Source organism: Hippoglossus stenolepis, chromosome 19 (assembly GCF_022539355.2).
Source record: "Hippoglossus stenolepis isolate QCI-W04-F060 chromosome 19, HSTE1.2, whole genome shotgun sequence".
Classification (NCBI taxonomy): Eukaryota; Metazoa; Chordata; class Actinopteri; order Pleuronectiformes; family Pleuronectidae; genus Hippoglossus; species Hippoglossus stenolepis.
In genome coordinates, this window is record NC_061501.1 from 8,239,847 (window position 1) to 8,256,652 (window position 16,806).

General features: G+C 43.4%; 1 protein-coding gene across 2 annotated transcripts; it reads right to left on the reverse strand.

The window, feature by feature from the left end:
- Window positions 1-1,766: 1,766 nt before the first annotated feature.
- On the reverse strand, window positions 1,767-14,284 carry tfap2a (transcription factor AP-2 alpha). 2 transcript variants are annotated; one of them, XM_035143112.2, is made up of 7 exons: window positions 14,057-14,284; window positions 11,014-11,433; window positions 9,822-9,873; window positions 7,977-8,202; window positions 6,985-7,103; window positions 5,027-5,168; window positions 1,767-3,508 (listed from the first exon to the last, which is right to left on the reverse strand). In XM_035143112.2, exons 1-7 carry the CDS (start codon window positions 14,105-14,107, stop codon window positions 3,223-3,225), a joined length of 1,296 nt encoding a protein of 431 aa, XP_034999003.1. In that variant the 5' UTR covers window positions 14,108-14,284; the 3' UTR covers window positions 1,767-3,222. The 2 variants fall into 2 exon arrangements, with proteins under 2 accessions (XP_034999003.1, XP_034999004.1); XM_035143113.2 differs by lacking the exon at window positions 14,057-14,284 and adding an exon at window positions 11,961-13,096.
- Window positions 14,285-16,806: the final 2,522 nt, after the last annotated feature.

Consider the following 16,806-nt stretch of genomic DNA (forward strand, 5'->3'; position numbering starts at 1 on the left):
TTTCCGACTTTTGTTCCAAATGACTTTCGCTTTGAGGCAATCACGAGAAACCAGCTCTACCTGCTCCACGTCCCATTTTTTTCGTAATAAAAAGGAATGCTAATTATTAACTAGTATCGGTGGAAACAATAAAGCAATCGCAAGACAATAGGATTTGCAGTTTCTTTAACACTCCAGTGCCGTTACGCATGCAGAAAGACACAATTACAGGCCTTTTTATACGCATCCCGCCTCATCTCAGACTGATAATGCGCACAAATATGGCACACACCATTGTTGCAGATAGCACTATTTCTAATGCGCAAAAACCTGTTCCCATTCAACCGAAGAAGAAGCTCTGTGATACATTTATTAAATAACATTAGCATTAATGATACTGCACGTGAGGGGCTTCCCTTCTCGCTAATACCAATGAATGCTGCTTTAATACGATTGTTTTCCCCCTTAAAGTGACTATTTATGCTTTTCTCTCCCCCACCCCAACCTCCACCACCAACACGCATCCACCACAGCAGGAGCAGCCGGGGTATAGTCGTCTCTCTCTCTCTCCCCCTTTTTTTTTTTTATGAGTGAGCTATTGTGCCCGAGGACAGGATCCCACACACACAATCTGAGGCCCGAGCCAACAAAAACAGGGGCCCTGACAGACAATGCTGCGCTTCACCTGCTCCAGCACCGTGCATCGCAATTATGCCAAGGACATGTACAGTTAGGTTTCATTCACCCTGCTGCAAAACAAGCGCCTCAGAATTAAAACCAGGGGAGAGGAGAGAAGAGGTGGTGGTGGTGAGGGGGGGGAGAGAGAGGAATTGTGCAGATAACAAATATGGGTGAGGGAGATGAGGGAGGAGGGGTCGTCCAGCTCCATATCTCCCCAGTGTTACAGTATTTTTTTAAAGCTGCATGGTTACCAGACAGTGAAATAGGAAAAAGGGAAAAAAACAGCAACACACAAGATGCATCTCTGCACATCACTCGCCTGATTCATGCTCCAGACGACATTGATTCCCGAGCTATATAGGTGCCACGCCATCGATACACAATCAAATGTTATGCAACCAGCGCTCCAGTCTCTGCAGCTCACGAAATACAAGAGGAGAAAGAAAGAAGAAAAAAAACAACAGGAGAGACCAGCATCAGATTTTTTTTTTTGTTGTTGTTGCCATTACAGCCACAGTTATCGACTCACTCAGCCAAACACAGCGAAATTAAATCGCAGTTAGAGGAGATTAGTTATGAAAGTATTATGATTATATCACCAAAACACATCTCCAGCACACTGATTGTTCATTGATTACACCGAGAGGCGAAACAACACAGCCTAACAAATATTTGATGCGCGTCTTTGAATAAGACTCCAGCGCAGAATAAACCGGTGGTGCCAAATATAGCCCTGCAACATCCAAACATTGCGCACCAGGCCTATATACATCTCAGAGGGTTTTAGCTGGAGGGGTGGTTGCTGCACACTTCAAACGCGAATATATCCATTGTTGTGAGCCACTTGGCCTGCATGAGATCCTGTGCTCTGAACTAGGGAGTTTAAAGTAAGAATTTTTTTTTTTTTATTATACTTGAGGGAAACAATGAGTTCAGCTGCTTATTGCAAGGAGCAATTGTCAGGGGAGACTTAAGCTCAATTACTGTAGCCGTTCAGAATGGGGAGAAAAAAATAGCAAAGACCAAAAAAAAAGAAGAAGAAAAAAACACCCAGGCTATCAAGCAAGTGAATAAAAAATTTAGAGATATGAATAAAAATCGAGATGAAGCGTATCAAATATTTATTTTTTTCAGGGCAACAAAGGACTATAATACATTGACAGGCATGGGAACTATTGCCAGCACATGTCTATACAATACAGCTAAAACCGCCTCCAATTTTTGGACATTATCGGACATAACAGGATATCAGGTGGTCCCCAAAAAAAAATTTTTTTTTGAGTGTCTTCCAACAATTTTTTTATCTAAAAAAAAGAGACAATATTCCATTTATTGCTTTTATGGTGCTTCAAGGAGAGAACAAGGGGTGAAACGTATTCTGATTGGCACAACACATAAAAGCTTGTATAAAAACGAAAATAGAAACACACACACATTCCACACACACACTCACACGAGAAAAAAAACAGTTCTCCTCAGGGTCTCACTTATGCTCTGTCTCAAATTAAAAAACTGCAAAAAATAAGGATGATATATAGAGAGAGAAATGGAAGTTTATTTCTATTAAATTTGTTCACTTGCTTCAATGTCGCCTCAACATGCTACAAGAGGGCTGAATTGAAATATCCCAGAGAAATAAAATGAAAAAAAAAATATCCCCCAAAACTTCTTGTTTTCTAAAAACCATAAAATCACATGAAGAACTAACCGAATATTCAAAAACCCACTAAAACAGGAGGCACCAGATAAATAAAAAAAAGAAGTTTAAACAGACGCACCATATTTACAATTCCCATTAAATTACACATAAATAAATATATACATACATGAACACTGATTCCCTTATATAACCGCGAATCGTGTTGAAATTCAAAAAAGTTCAAGTTGGTCGCTTGGAGAGAGAGTTAGAGAGAAGAGTGTGTGAGAGTCTACAACTGAAGTCATGACAGGGAGCTCTGTGGAATTTCTCGTTGTTTTTCAAGTTTATTATTCACAATACTGATAAGAATTCATCCTCTTTTAGCTTCGGTGTGTGTTTTTTTTTTTCTCGTCACAATCGTAAAATGGAGATAGAGAGGGGTCGCTGGATTTCAGTCCATTCGCTGCAGCTCATAAAAAAAGGTGGAGGTGGAGGGAGTACATAAAAAGTCCTCTGGCTGAGGCTGTGGGCCTACACCTTTTTTTTTCCCTCCCTCTGCCCCGGAGCTCATCCTCTGCAGCCTCCTTTTTTCTTTTCTTTTCCTTTCTTTTCTTTTTTTTAAATATCATTTCATGTGGTTCAGGTGTTGGAAGAAGCAGAAAATACTTGCGTCATTTCCTCGGTGGATCCAAAGTTGGGATGTAAAAACAAAACCAAAAAAAAACAAAAAACATGTAAAACCACGCAAGATCAGGAAGTGGCACAATTAACTTTTATCAATAGTATTTATAAGGTATTTATAATATTTATATTGGATGGGTGGGGGCCAGGCCGAGGCCGAGGCGGAGGGGGTGAGGGCCGGTGTGGAAGCAGGGGCCCGGGGGGGTTTTGGCCCTCAAGTGGAGGCGGGATGCATGGAAACATCACTTTCTGTGTTTCTCGTCTTTGTCTCCGCCTTTAGTGCCGTTATCGTGACTGTTTGGGTTGTTGTTGAGGTACATTTTGTCCATGGCTTTGATAGCCTCGGTCAGATAGTTCTGCAGGGCCGTGATGGCCGCGCACAGCGCCGGGGTCCCAAAACCGTGCGAGATTAGACTGAAGTGGGTCAAGCAGCTCTGGATTCCCGGTTCGAGGATGGGCTGCGGCCGCGAGTTCCCCAGCGGCGAGCGGTCCTGGGACAGCAGGTCCGTGAACTCTTTGCAGACTTGCCTGTAACAGAGGGAGAGAGACAGTGTCAGGCCCGTGGGCAAAACCCCTTCATCTGCAACCACAACTCCAATGCACACAGACGTGTCCTGCAGAAGTGGCACGCAATTTGCGCGCCACCCCATGATATCGTTTTACGCAAATCCCTGCTTGGCCTTTAATGTCCCGATAAAAAAATGATAAAACATGAAAGGACCAGAAAGTCAGTCATGTCTGCAGGTGGCTTTAAATCCTTAGTGTACCTTTTTTTTTTTTTTAAGCAAAACATCTATTAATGTAATAAAATTACTGTTCTTATTCTACTTTCGTTCTAAAAAATAAAACTTTGGGGAAAATAGAATTACTCTCAGCTCATTGGCAGGGAGTTTTACTTTTATTATATATATAAATTCAGGGCAAAAAAAGTCTTATGGAGGCAAGGTGAATATTTTTTTCCAGTGTAAAAACAAACAATATCAAAACAGTCAGACAAAAATACATTAATTCATGCGTTTATTCGTTCAAAAGACATTTCCTTTCATGGAACTTATAGCCCATATTACTTAAATGTATTCCCCTGTGAGTTCATGTAAAATAGATTCATGGGCTGGGCTATTTCATGGGTATCTTAATAACGCTCTGTAATAAGCGGTTATAGCTGACAGCTGTTTGATTATGGCGGCCCGTCATCAATATTAAACGCAGGCCTCTGCGCTTATCTGTGTCCCGCGCAAAGGACTTTCCCATGTTTCAAGTAAATGCGTGAAGGGGGAAAAAAACATGTCCAATGGCAGCGCTGGATGAGGACCAGCGATCTGTCAGTGTCACTGAAATCACAGGGCAAACAACAACGCTGCTGTGCGCGTGGACGAGCGGAGAGAAACCCCATTGGACGCGCGTGCACGCAGCGGGGTACATTCAAGTGCACTAATGTGTTTTGTGTATTTTCATTATCGTCATTAATTGATCATATCGTATCAATGAAATGCATTTAAAAAAGAGAACGTAATGGAATACGTAATTAAGAGAGATGTCAAGTGTAGTGTGTGTGTGTGTGCGTGTGTGTGTGTGTGTGAGTGTGAGTGTGAGGTTCCTAATCAAATTAATTGACAGGAGACACCATGTATCAGAATCTAAGTAAGAACACATAAACTGTATGTGTGTGTGTATTAATTAATATTAGGTTGGTAAATAATTATGTATAGACCAACATGTACATAGATATATATTTTATTTTATGATTAAAATGAGTAATTATTATCAATATATAAATACATGCTAAAAACAAACACGTAAAGAGGGAATAAACGTTTAAAAGAAACTTTTTTGAAATGGAAAAATGGAAAATTAATGTGCAATATAATTAATGCTGCTCCACATTTAGATGTAGAGCTGTGTGTGTGTGTGTGCGTGCGTGCGTGCGTGCGTGTGTGTTTGCAAACTGTCAAGTAAACAAGACACACACACTGGGCATGCACAGACAGGGGGGTGGGGGGGTACATTTCGGTGCAACACTGAGTGAAATGTGATAATAGCACTTACTTTGTGGCCAATAGCATGTTTTTTCTTTGGACTTGTTCGTTTGGGTCGGAATGCTGACGGTTTACATATTCAGCTACTGCCTTGGATGGAAACTCGGTCTCGCATACATAACCAAAATCCCTGGCAAGATGCACCGCCTCGCCTGAGAAAAGGGAAAAGGAAGAAGAGGGGGGAAAAAATATGAGATTGAATGTTGTTTGTGCTTATTGAATGTGGCCACATCAAATCCAGGGGCCAGTTCACACTCCTCGCACCAACACTTGATTAATCTGATGTGAGCAGAGCCTCCACTTGTGTTCACGCGTGCAGACAGCGGGGTTATGGCACCTGTGCCTCCATAACAACATTAATGATGATGAGAACAATAATAGCCCATAATAATAATACTAATACTAATAATAAAGCAGCCCCTGCGAGCTGTCAATACGCATCAAGCCTCCTCCTCCTCCTCCATACCGTGAGAACGCTTTAATGTGGAGGAGACACAATAAGTGGATATGAAATATAGACACAGGCATCATGCTTAACACCATGTCATTGATTACCAATGCCCTGCGCATTATTGGAAGTCCAGCAGATCACAGGGACATGCAATTTTAAAGGGCTATGTCTAAATCTCACGTTTCCTCCTGCACATACTTCAGCTATGAGAATCACTGCAGGTTTCAGTCTGAGCTCGTTGAATTTCTTTTTTTTTTTTTCTTCTCCCCCCAAAGTCTTTGGTTTTAATTTCCTGAAGCAGTTGAGTTTGACTGCGGGGCTTCCTGTCCATAAGCCCCGTGCTCCGGAAGAACGCATGCGCCAATTAGCATCAAAAGCTCAAGTCCAGTAAACTCGTTTTCCATAAAATGGAGGGGACCATAAACAATGACAGCTCTCCAGAAAACACAGTGGATCTTCACTAAATGACCGACTGCCTTCAATACCCCCCTCTCCCCACCCCCCTCTCTCTCTCCCATATCTGCCACCAGCCGCTTATTACTCACAATCATACATTTCTCCAGGCTCATTACAAATACAGCACCAAATTTCTACGGCGCACAATGAATATTGCATCCGGGCCCTCGTCTGTAATAATGATTAACAGGGACCAATGAACCGTCACGGGCTCTCACCTTTTGCAAACCCACAGCGCACCAAATACCACCGCACTGAATAATAAGGTTCAACTCTGCAAGCGAAATGGATTTACCCACACGCGTAAAAAGGCATCTCCTTACGCGCAACCATAACGGACTCATTTATTCTTTAATAGGCCCCAAAACATATAGCTCCCAATAGGTCAGAGCCACTCCATTTGCATGCAACAAAAAATCTTCACTGAGAAACCCAAAAGCATGGAGGGGGGGAAGCAGAAGCTATTAACAGAAGAATTAAGTCACCATTAAAAAACATCAGCCCCTGCGCGCGACTGTCGCCGTGGCCGTGGCTGTATTAATGTTTGAAACAATGCAGGGTTAATAAATCAATCGACTTCTTCATCCGTGAGGTGAAACAGCTCAGCGGTGCCCAATAAACAAGCAGCACTCAATAATTAACTGGACTTCAACACAAACTCATCCAGCGTGTAAACTAGGCCAGCCGTGGACCTGCAAGTGCGCTCCTGCAAGCGAGGGCCAAACGCTGCAGAGCCACAAGAATTACCAGCACCGTTCCCCCTCTCTCTCTCTCTCTCTCTCTCTTCCTTGTCTCCCACTCTCTCTCTCTCTCTCTCTCCCACACCACACACACTCTCTCACAGACACACACACACACACACACACACACATCCTTCATGGTTTATTACTTGCGAGGCAAAGTCGGTCCACATTACACGGATGAGCGCATATGCTGATTTAAAACACAGAGAAAGAACGAGAGGGAGAGAGGGAGCGAGAGAAACATTCCCAGTTCGCAAGCACCTGGTATCGCGGGAGCAGCGAGAGTGGGAACGTGATTTACGGCAACACCCGACTTACCCTCGACTAGTGACGTCAGCAAGGTGACGTTGGCTGCCTTGCGTCTGCCCGCAGGTAGATTCAAGCCGATTTTATCCAGCTTCTCCCTTAAGGATCTTCCTCCATTCTTAGACTTGGCCCTGTGACAGAGGAACAAAGCGGAAATTCATTGTAGTGGATGACTCTCTCTCTGAGTGGGCATTCATTTTGAGGATGGATATGTTCTTCATTTTGCAAAGATGCACGCTGCCCTCCAAATATATGGCTATATGTGCATGTTTGAAATGGCCTATATAATATTGCAGTCTTGCATTTGTGAACAGGCAAAAAAAATTGTGCACAAGCGAAAAGTCACTTATGCATTGCCAGATATTTTTACTTGGATGCATAGTGCTTATGTGCATCATATGAAACCCATAGCTCCTTTTATGCACTAATTAAGAGTGACTGCATTGGGCTCAGTTTGTCTGCATGGCTTTATATACTCTCCTCCACATCCCTGATATACAAACTATAGCTATTTAACACTATAAAAGAGCCCCGTGCAGCCCTTCTTTTCTGCAGCAGACAAATACTGTACAAGATGAATAAATAAAACCCTACTTAATAGGCAGGGCTGCGTGTCTGCAGCACTTCACTCGACAGTTCACTAGAGACCAATGTTTTCATGCGTAATGCCTTCACTGGGCCTATAGAGCTGAGGTTGAAACAGACTAGGCCTACATTAATTTAGAGAGGGAGGGCGAGAGAGAGAGAGAGAGCGAGAGAGCGAGCATGGGGAAGTTAATAGGGAATTTAACAGACCCCTCCTGCTTTAAATGCAGGAGCTAGGTGTCATGGTTGGTCGATTTTAATTATTCTTGGTACAGAGGAGAGAGAGAGAGGCAGATGCATGCTCACAGAAAGAATGGATTGGCGTATAGAGTGAGAGAGCTCGAACGCACTCGCACGCACGTACACACACGCACAGGTAGGTATTTTCATTTTTTTTTTTTTTTTCACTTCACACTCACCTCCTCAGCACCCCGCCCAGCAGGGAGGCGTTGAGGCACTCGGGCGGCGAGAGGCGCCTCTGCACCTCGGCCACCGTGACCTTGTACTTCGACGTGGAGCTGAGCAGGGAGAGGCGGCCCGGTACCGAGCAGAACACCTCGTTGGGGTTCACCACGCCGCCGAAGAGACCGTCCTTGTTTACGGGGATGGAGGAGATGTTGTTGTGCTTGGATAAGGACACTGGACCTATGGAGAGCCAGGGGAGAAAGGGAGAGAGGGAGAGAGGTGGGAGGGGGTAGTAAGAAAGGACAGGGATGGAGGGATGGAGGGGGGAGAGAAAGAGAGAGAGCGTGCTCAGTGAATTTCATGCAATGCAGAGCCTTAACTAAATGAGAAGGGGGGATTTAGGCCTTGGATTTTGGAGTTTAGCACCACATGTGTACACTTTCAGCAACAACATGTAATCATATTAATAACGAGAATAATAATAATAATAATAATCGGATAATATTCTTGTGCATAGAATCATTACTAGTTGCCACAATTGTCGTTCAACGATACAAATGTCCAATATTTCCATTCATGTTCTTCAACATTAAAAAACACTGGCCAATGTTTTTGCGCACAAATCTCTCAACAGCAAGACCCCCCGAGGGCCTGTGCGATCCCCCCAGGCACCATATTTTAGAACATAGGACAAGATGGAGAATATTATTATCAGTAGTATTAGAGTGCGTCACACCATGCCTCGACTCAACCGAGAGATTTGGCAAAACTGTGCCAATTCTGACACAGATCTTCGGTATCCAGCACAGCACCACGCATCGGCCCGTGTGTGATTTCATTGCACTGGGCTTGGTTGGTTGCTCGGGTGGGTGGGTGCGGTGGTGGTGGTGGTGGTGGTGGGGGGACTCAGCACACTACTGGGCTTTCCACCGTTTTTTGGTGTTGCAGTAACAAAGGGGGACCGACCGTGCGCCTTTTTGGATAGATCACTTGTGACATTAATGGCTCAGGGGAGCCTAATAGAGACAATAGGAGCTAAACGAACTCTTGAGATTACTAATATAAGAAGCCAATTATCACGTCGATGCGCAGATAGGCAGACTCCAAAAAGAATGAAGAATGGAGGGGGGGGGCTGTGACGGAAATAAAGACCAAAAAAAGAAAGAAAATTCAGCTCCATGTCTGATCTTGTGAGCTCTAATTTGACCTGACAATGCGCTTTTAAACTTGACCATGGAAGCAGGCCTCCTCCTGGTACTGTACCAATAATTGTTTGACAGCAAATAAGTCGAAATGGAGCAATATAATCCAAGAAAGCTTCACCAGAGTGCTGTAAGTATGAAAATCACATTTGGAGACGTTGGAAACCATGTCAGAGGACGGATTTTTGAATTCCCTCTAAATGACAGCATAAGGCTCCATCCAGCGGCACCAACTTCCATTTTAGATTTGACCATGCAGTGATTTCCAGCTCTATATTGGCCTCCGTGCACCGCTCCGAGTGCCAGGATAGTCTATATAGCTCCGTGCGTCTTTGACCATCAACACCACGGGCCCCCACAAAGCCCACCAGCTCTATACTCATCTCCACGCCTGCTCTGAAACGCTGACAGTAAATTCCATCAGCGAGAGGTGGTGGAGAGACGGAGAAGAAAAAAAAAAAATAGGTGCAGCCAGTTTGATGCACTTGGAAACCATGTAATGAAAAATAGGCTACTGCATATTAGGATCAGTCAGGCGTTACCGCATTGCATTGAGTCCTCTCAAGCAGAAATGGTGCATGGTGCGCGTGTGTGTGTGTGTGCATGTGTGTGCGCCCAGCCTGCAACATGCATGCTATCTCGGAGGAAAGCGCTTACCTTTTTTAATTACAGTCTGGTCGGGGATGTGAATTCCTTGATCCTCAACAGGCTGCGACACAAATGCAAAAAAAGAAGATGGACAATTTTAGCACACAAAAGGAAAAGGGGGCAATAAAAAAATCTGTGTGCATGCACGAACAAAAGCCACGGGCACGATCAGCCAACATGGAGGCTCTGGAGGCCCATTCCTGTTATTATTGTCCAGGAGTGCTTTCACTGGCTTTTTTATTTTTCTTTATTTTTCCACTGATGGACGCGTTTCCAACAGATCACAAGCTGCAGACTTAAATAACGACGCCGTGTCGCCCCATAATCCTGACCTAATTCTGCCCTCATATTGGCTCCACTCACAGGGAAACTTCTAATCTAGATTGGATAGTAATTACGGCGGCGCAGCCTATTAAAGGCCTATGAACTAATTAGAGGATTATCGGTGTTTGTTTCTGATTTTAAAAAATCGGGAGGAATGATCCCAATAAGGAGGAGAATTATTATTATTATTATTATTATTGACTGTGTTATCGTTCATCTTTTTGCTAATCGACCTAAACTCAATTCTGGTTGAGTGGTGCAGGCAGGACGGCCATCTCAAATATTATTGTAAACTGAGAAATTAAATAAAGGCAGAAGACACGAAGAAGCCCTTGTTAAATCACAGGCGTACAGTGTGTGTTGTTGTGTTTTTTAAAATCCATTTCATTTAATTTGAGTTATTACACTGAACAACACAACATTGGATCTGGCTATAACAGCGTTTTAAAAAGATTAGTTTTTTTATATATTATTACAGAGCTCAGAATATATCTTTTTGTCATGCTGATTTTTCAGGCAGTGAAAAATGGCCGCATTAAGAACTACAATGAGCCCGAACCCGAGTAATTAATAATAATAATTGAATGTATGTCATTTATAAGACAGGTAATAACAATGAAAACTGTTTTATAACATTTCTAAAATATGTTTTAATATTAATACCATTAACACATCAAATAGGATAGTAGGATGTTTCTGTGAAGAGTACTAATAATCAAAAGAGAATAACGTAAAAACATCACCACCGTTACTCGTTGTAATTATAACAATATTGATACAAAAATTATAGTAGTGCTCAACTGTTCCTAATATAAACACCAACACCACGTTTTATTTATGTTTTAGGTCACAACCCAGCAGGGACACGCTGTCTCACCTGAACGTCTTCTAAAGAGTGAGGTATTCCATGGATAGAGATAGAGTCCGACAGTCCCGAGTCGAGACCGTGGCCGGACGGCAGCAGCACTTCCCTGCGGTAGTCCCGGCACAGCTGGTGCGGCAGGCCGCGGTGCTGGTGCAGCAGGCCGCTCTCCTGGGCCTGCCGCTGGCCCGGCCATCCCGGGTGCTGCGGCTGCTGCTGGGCGTGCAGCGAGTTGAGGGAGTAGGGGTCGTTGACGTGCGAGTAAGGGTCCTGAGACTGCGGGTAGATGGGCTGGTAGGGCGGGGGGAAGTACGGGGGCTGGAAGTCCGAGTTCGGCGTGTGGGAGAGCGGCGGCGCGCTCGTGTAGGGACTCTGGCCCACGCCGCCCAGCTGAGGTAGCCTGGCTGTCCCATTGCTGGTGCCGTCGTGACGATCCTGGCAAAGAAGCACACGGAGAGGAAGGTTGATTTGAGCGTGAACACATTTAAAACACACAAAAAAGACTCAACGTGAACGTGCGTGTTTGTCCTCTTTGTTTTTACTGGATGTTCTGCGGGCTGGTGTCAGGGTATTATCAAATATGGCCCGAGTGGATGACAGGAATTTGACTTATTAATACATTTTACTCCAATTTTTAACAAAAACACACAACATGTCCACACAACTGCTGCAAGTCCACATTTGTTTTTTTTCTGTGAATAAAATTATATGATAATACGTTTCCAAAAAGTTAAATGAAACAGAAATTCCGGAGGTGAAATGCCTTCAAATAAATTTGCATTATATCACTTATTTTTTTTACAATATGTCCCACGGGCTTTACGCGTGCAAGCGTTGCAAAACATGAATCACCTGGAGGGGTAAAAATTATATAAATATTATTATTATACAACAAAAAAATCTGATAGACTAGACAAACAATACCCCCAAGTATGTGACGCGGTGAGGCTCCAGCAACTTACCATCGCGGAAAAACTGTGCACCAACATCTGAAAGGATTTAGTGCGATTCAAGCAAAGAATAATGGGTTGAAAAAGACACTATTTGGAGTCGGGGCGAGCAAAAGTGGAATAACCAGCAAACCAGGAAGAAAAATATCGATATTTTTGCCCCCGAAAAAGACTTCTTCTTCTTCTTTCCTGCAAGACCACAATGGCCCCGGCGATCAGATATGTGCCACAGTAGCAGGACGATAATCCATCAGAAAGAAATGGTTAGATCCCCGCTGCCCTTCATCCGGAGCTATAAAAAATGCTGATATTCGGTGGCGTCTTTGTGGATTTTTTTAGGTCGAAAAGTTTCTCTCGGTGAAAAAAAGAAACACCCCTCTTCTCCTCGTCGCTCTCCTGGCTTCTATCACACTGCTGCCGTCCCCTCGCTTGCGCTCATATTAGCGAAAAGAGCCGCTTCTTCGTCTCCCCTTCTCGGACTCCTAATGGAACGCGCTCATGGCTATTAATATCACAGGAATACTTAATAATGATAACAACAACAGGGGAAAAGACCGGGTTGAGAGTGGCTGAGGCGCAGGACGCAACTCGAGGCAGGAGTCTGAGCTTAAATGACGTCCATTGAAAGGAGGAATCAGTATATCTAATCAGAGATGGGGAGGGAGAGAGAGAGAAAGAGGGAGTGAGTGAGAGAGAGAGTGTGGAGGGAGTGAAGAGAGAGCGAGACAAAAAAGAGGGATATTCACTCTCGTCTGGCGAATCAGAGAGTGAGGAAGGAGGAGGAGGAAGAGGAGGGGGGCTTTTTTAAAAAGGGGGTCCCAGGGCCAAAGCGCAAAAAAGTGAAATAAAGACAAGGGAATAGAGGGAGCTGGACAGCCAGCCAGGGGAAGGAGAAGGCAGGGGAAGGGAACAATTGTGCACCTCTGAACTGGGTGAAAATCCAGCAGCAGACTCATACACGGGCACTGCAGCCGGCTCGTATCTACCGCTCATCCCTTTGTTTTCCACCTCAGACTCCGACAGCGAGCTGTCCTCCACGGGTCTCCTCTCTCTCTCCTCTGCCGAGTTAATCCACCGGTTCCTCCTCGACTCCAAAAAACGCACAGAGGCTAACTTTTTAACTTTGACCCGGAAAGACGGAGAAAGGGAGAGAAAAAATAAATTCCTAAAAGTCTGTCTGTCTTTAGGGCCGCTCGGATCCGGCGCTCGAACCAACTTTTACGCACGACTGTAACAGCTCCAACTGCGCTTCCTGCTCTAATCACACGTTTTTAAAAATGACCAAACACCGGCTGGGGACCGGTTTCGATTGACAATTTTGTTCTATATTTTTCTTTTTTGCGTTGACACAACCGGGAAAACACTTTCGCCTGCAAACTGACACAATCGCTTCGGCGCCGAGCTTTTTGTTTTCCTGCTCTCGCGGCCGTCTCTAGCCCTCCCAGGACTGGACGCGCGGCCGAAAACACGTCCGACTGGCTTCTCCACTCCCCAAACAAGTCCCCGATATTGCTGCACAACTTTGCGCCCACAACAACAGCCACTTAGTGTATGCACACACCACACACACACACGCACACATGCACAGAAAGCTGCACGCAAAAATCCAAGCAGCTCAAATTGCACGGATATTAAAAGTGAAGGGTAAATGCCCGTGCAATTTACGCAATAAATAAAGCAGACCGTGTTAGCGCTTAGTGCTGTCAATGAAATTAAAAAATATATATATATTTGTTTTAATTAAATATGACAAGCAATGATTTCACGTGTCATTTAATATTTGTAGATATGTGTAATGTGAATTCAAATAGAAATAAAATAGTGGCACGAATTTATTCATGCAACTAAAATATTTGACAAACTTGTTATTATCATTATAAATATTATTGGACTACATACAAATAGGCTACACAAAAAATAAAACCTTACCAAATTAATAAAATACAATGATTATTCCTCCTGAGCACAATTAAACAAGGATGACATATGTGGACTAAAAACATAAAGACATTTCCATAAAATAATTTCTCTTAGTAAAGTTTTAAAAATATATATTTTTTACATCGCATGACACAATTTTTTAAAAATTAAAAAAAGCAGCCCCTTACCTCGCAATCTTCATATTTAATGTTATCTGTTAATTTCCAAAGCATTTTCATGGGTTGTAGAGGTGGCTGGTATTTTGAGTGTGTGGGTATATCGCCTTATATCGCCCTTGTTTTCAGTCAGTGAATTGTGCTTCCCCCGCTCAGAAAAAAACTACTTTTTATTGAAGCTGTGTGTTGCTCGCTGTCTGTCTTGCGCTCTGAGGTCTCCCTCTAATGGTGGAAGTACATGGGGCTGGAGCAGCTCTGTAATAACGCTGGCACAGGGCCTCATTAGCATATCAACAGCCGTTTGATTTTCTCCCCCTCGTCTGCTCACACAACACCAATGGACACCGCACAGGTAAAAAACCGAAGCAGCACATGCATTACTTGACATCATTTCTATACCGTTCATGGTGGTGTGTGTGTGGGTCAGTGTTTGTTAAGGGGAGGGGTGCAGGGTATTGTCATGCATGGGGACCTGCTTGCACATGGGACGGTTTTATGGTCATTTTGCATGTCTTTCCGGGGGTAAGGAAAAGCACACAAGACCCCCAGAAATTACATTTTAAGAACATTTGTTTTATTTTGATTTTTTTTTAAAGGAGCAAATATCTGTCCTGTGAACTTTTGGCGACTGATTCGCTCCTTTTACGCACAACCCAGCGTCTTATTGATTAGTTCTCTTGATGTGAAAACACTGTACCTATATGCAAATACTCCCCCTGCCACACACCGACCTGTACTTTTCTTTTCTTTTTCTTAAACTCCCAAACTGTTATTTTAATCCCATTGAGAGTGGAGACCTTGAGAGGCCATTCTTTCAATGTTATGTTAAAAAGGGGTGAACCATGCAATTCGGAGCGGCTCTACAGGTCCATTGACGACATGTAAGGGCGCATGGGTTTGGAGATAAGGTGGGGGGGACGTCAATAATTAACACAACAACATGGCCTTGTTTCACTTCAAATACCGGTTAGGTTAGAGGGGGGGACCTGTCTCGGCCACTGTCGCCGGCCGAGCCTTCACCTCAGCGGGTCGTGGGTCAGGAGACAGGTCGCCACATCTTTAAGGCGTTGGCCCCCGGATTACCATTTGTACTAACACCCTATTTTTACGCGCAGTTGTCATTAATGATAATGGAGCGATGATACTGACAATGACAGCCATGCACGCTTCTAGAAACTGTGTCTGGGGTGGATGTAGTCTTTTTTTTAAAGGAGTGAAACTCGAGTGTTTTCAGGAAAAGTCGCCTCTTAACCCCCCCGCCTTACCACACACACACACCTACCTCAGAAAGCAAGGCCAGGTTTGCAATTACGCACAGGCAACTTAATAAAGAATAAGGCTTTTACCCAAAGTTTGCGTATGGATACGAGACATGTAACAGCTGCATGCACACGCAGATTTATGAAAAGTTACAGTGCACATCGAGGGCTCGGCGCAGTGTTTTGAATACGGTTTGAGTTTCAGTAAACGCTGCACAATCTGAGCCACTTTATGTCGTTTTTATCCATTTCTAGTTGATTTTAAAAACACACCCTTTACATTACGATCTGTCTGAAAGACGCACGGAGACCTTACAAGCTACAACAACATGCGATCAACATCCAGAGCAAAGCAAAAGGAGATGGATCATTTTTGGAGTTGGAAAAAACAACAAATATCTCAACATCAAATATAGGAGCGTCTAGTCGCTGTACCAGCTCTCTTTACTAAAAACAATCCACCGTGCCTCATCCTACAGCTACTCGACACTTTGACAGTTTTCTTGGATTTTTTTCTCAGGCGTGTCTTTGTCTTAAAGTAAGCAGCACATACCTGCCATTCCCCCATCTTGCCCATAATTGACATTCTTTGTCTTCTGCTGGGTTTGTTTTTTTTCCCTCGTCTTTTTTAGTCGATCCGTTGCTGTGTCTGTCTCATTGAGCCTTCGGTCCCAAACGTATACACCCACTGTGTTCTCACCTGGACCGGATCGTCTCACCTGGCCATAAAAACGGTGTGAGGCCACCTGGTGACGCATGCGCACTGCGCCGGGTGTGGACGAGAAAGGAGAAACTACATGAGGAGGGAAGAAAAAGTGAAATGGCCTATTTGTCTGTGTGTGTGTGCAAGTTGGGTTTGTCATGTAATTTGTACTAGACAACAAGCTATTCGTGTTATTAAGCCAATGGTAATAATAATACAATACTGAAAATATTTTTTTTATATATGACATTAATGCCACTGCTATTAATAAAAAATATTTGGAGGAATGTTTCAATTTACACCTGTCCATATAAAATCCTGACAATTTATTTGCATGAAGTGAATTTACATCTGAGATAAATGTTGTTTATGGAAAGTGAGTAAATGTGTGTTGTGCACATGAGAAGTCAGACAACTTGTTAAATTTCCAGTAAAAACAATATAGTAAAGACACCAATAATAAAGAGTAGTTTTTAAACAATATTCCTGCAAATTAAAGTAAAATAAGGTTAAAATATCAAGTATAAACATTATCCTACAGGTTTGTCGTCAACTAGTGCAAGAGTCAAAAATAACAGATCTCTTAAAGTTCTTTAAGTCAATTTGCCTATCCATCTTTTCTTTCTTTTACCGTTTTGTCTTTGAACGAAAACATGAATTCTCGCCGCAAATGAAACTGTGTCAAGTTAAAAAACTTGAAGGTTAACTGCCAACATCATTACTTCTGCACAGAGAGCTCCCCTGCTTTTGTGAGGGTCATTATTTATTTATCCACTGTTTATTTCTAATACATACTTATG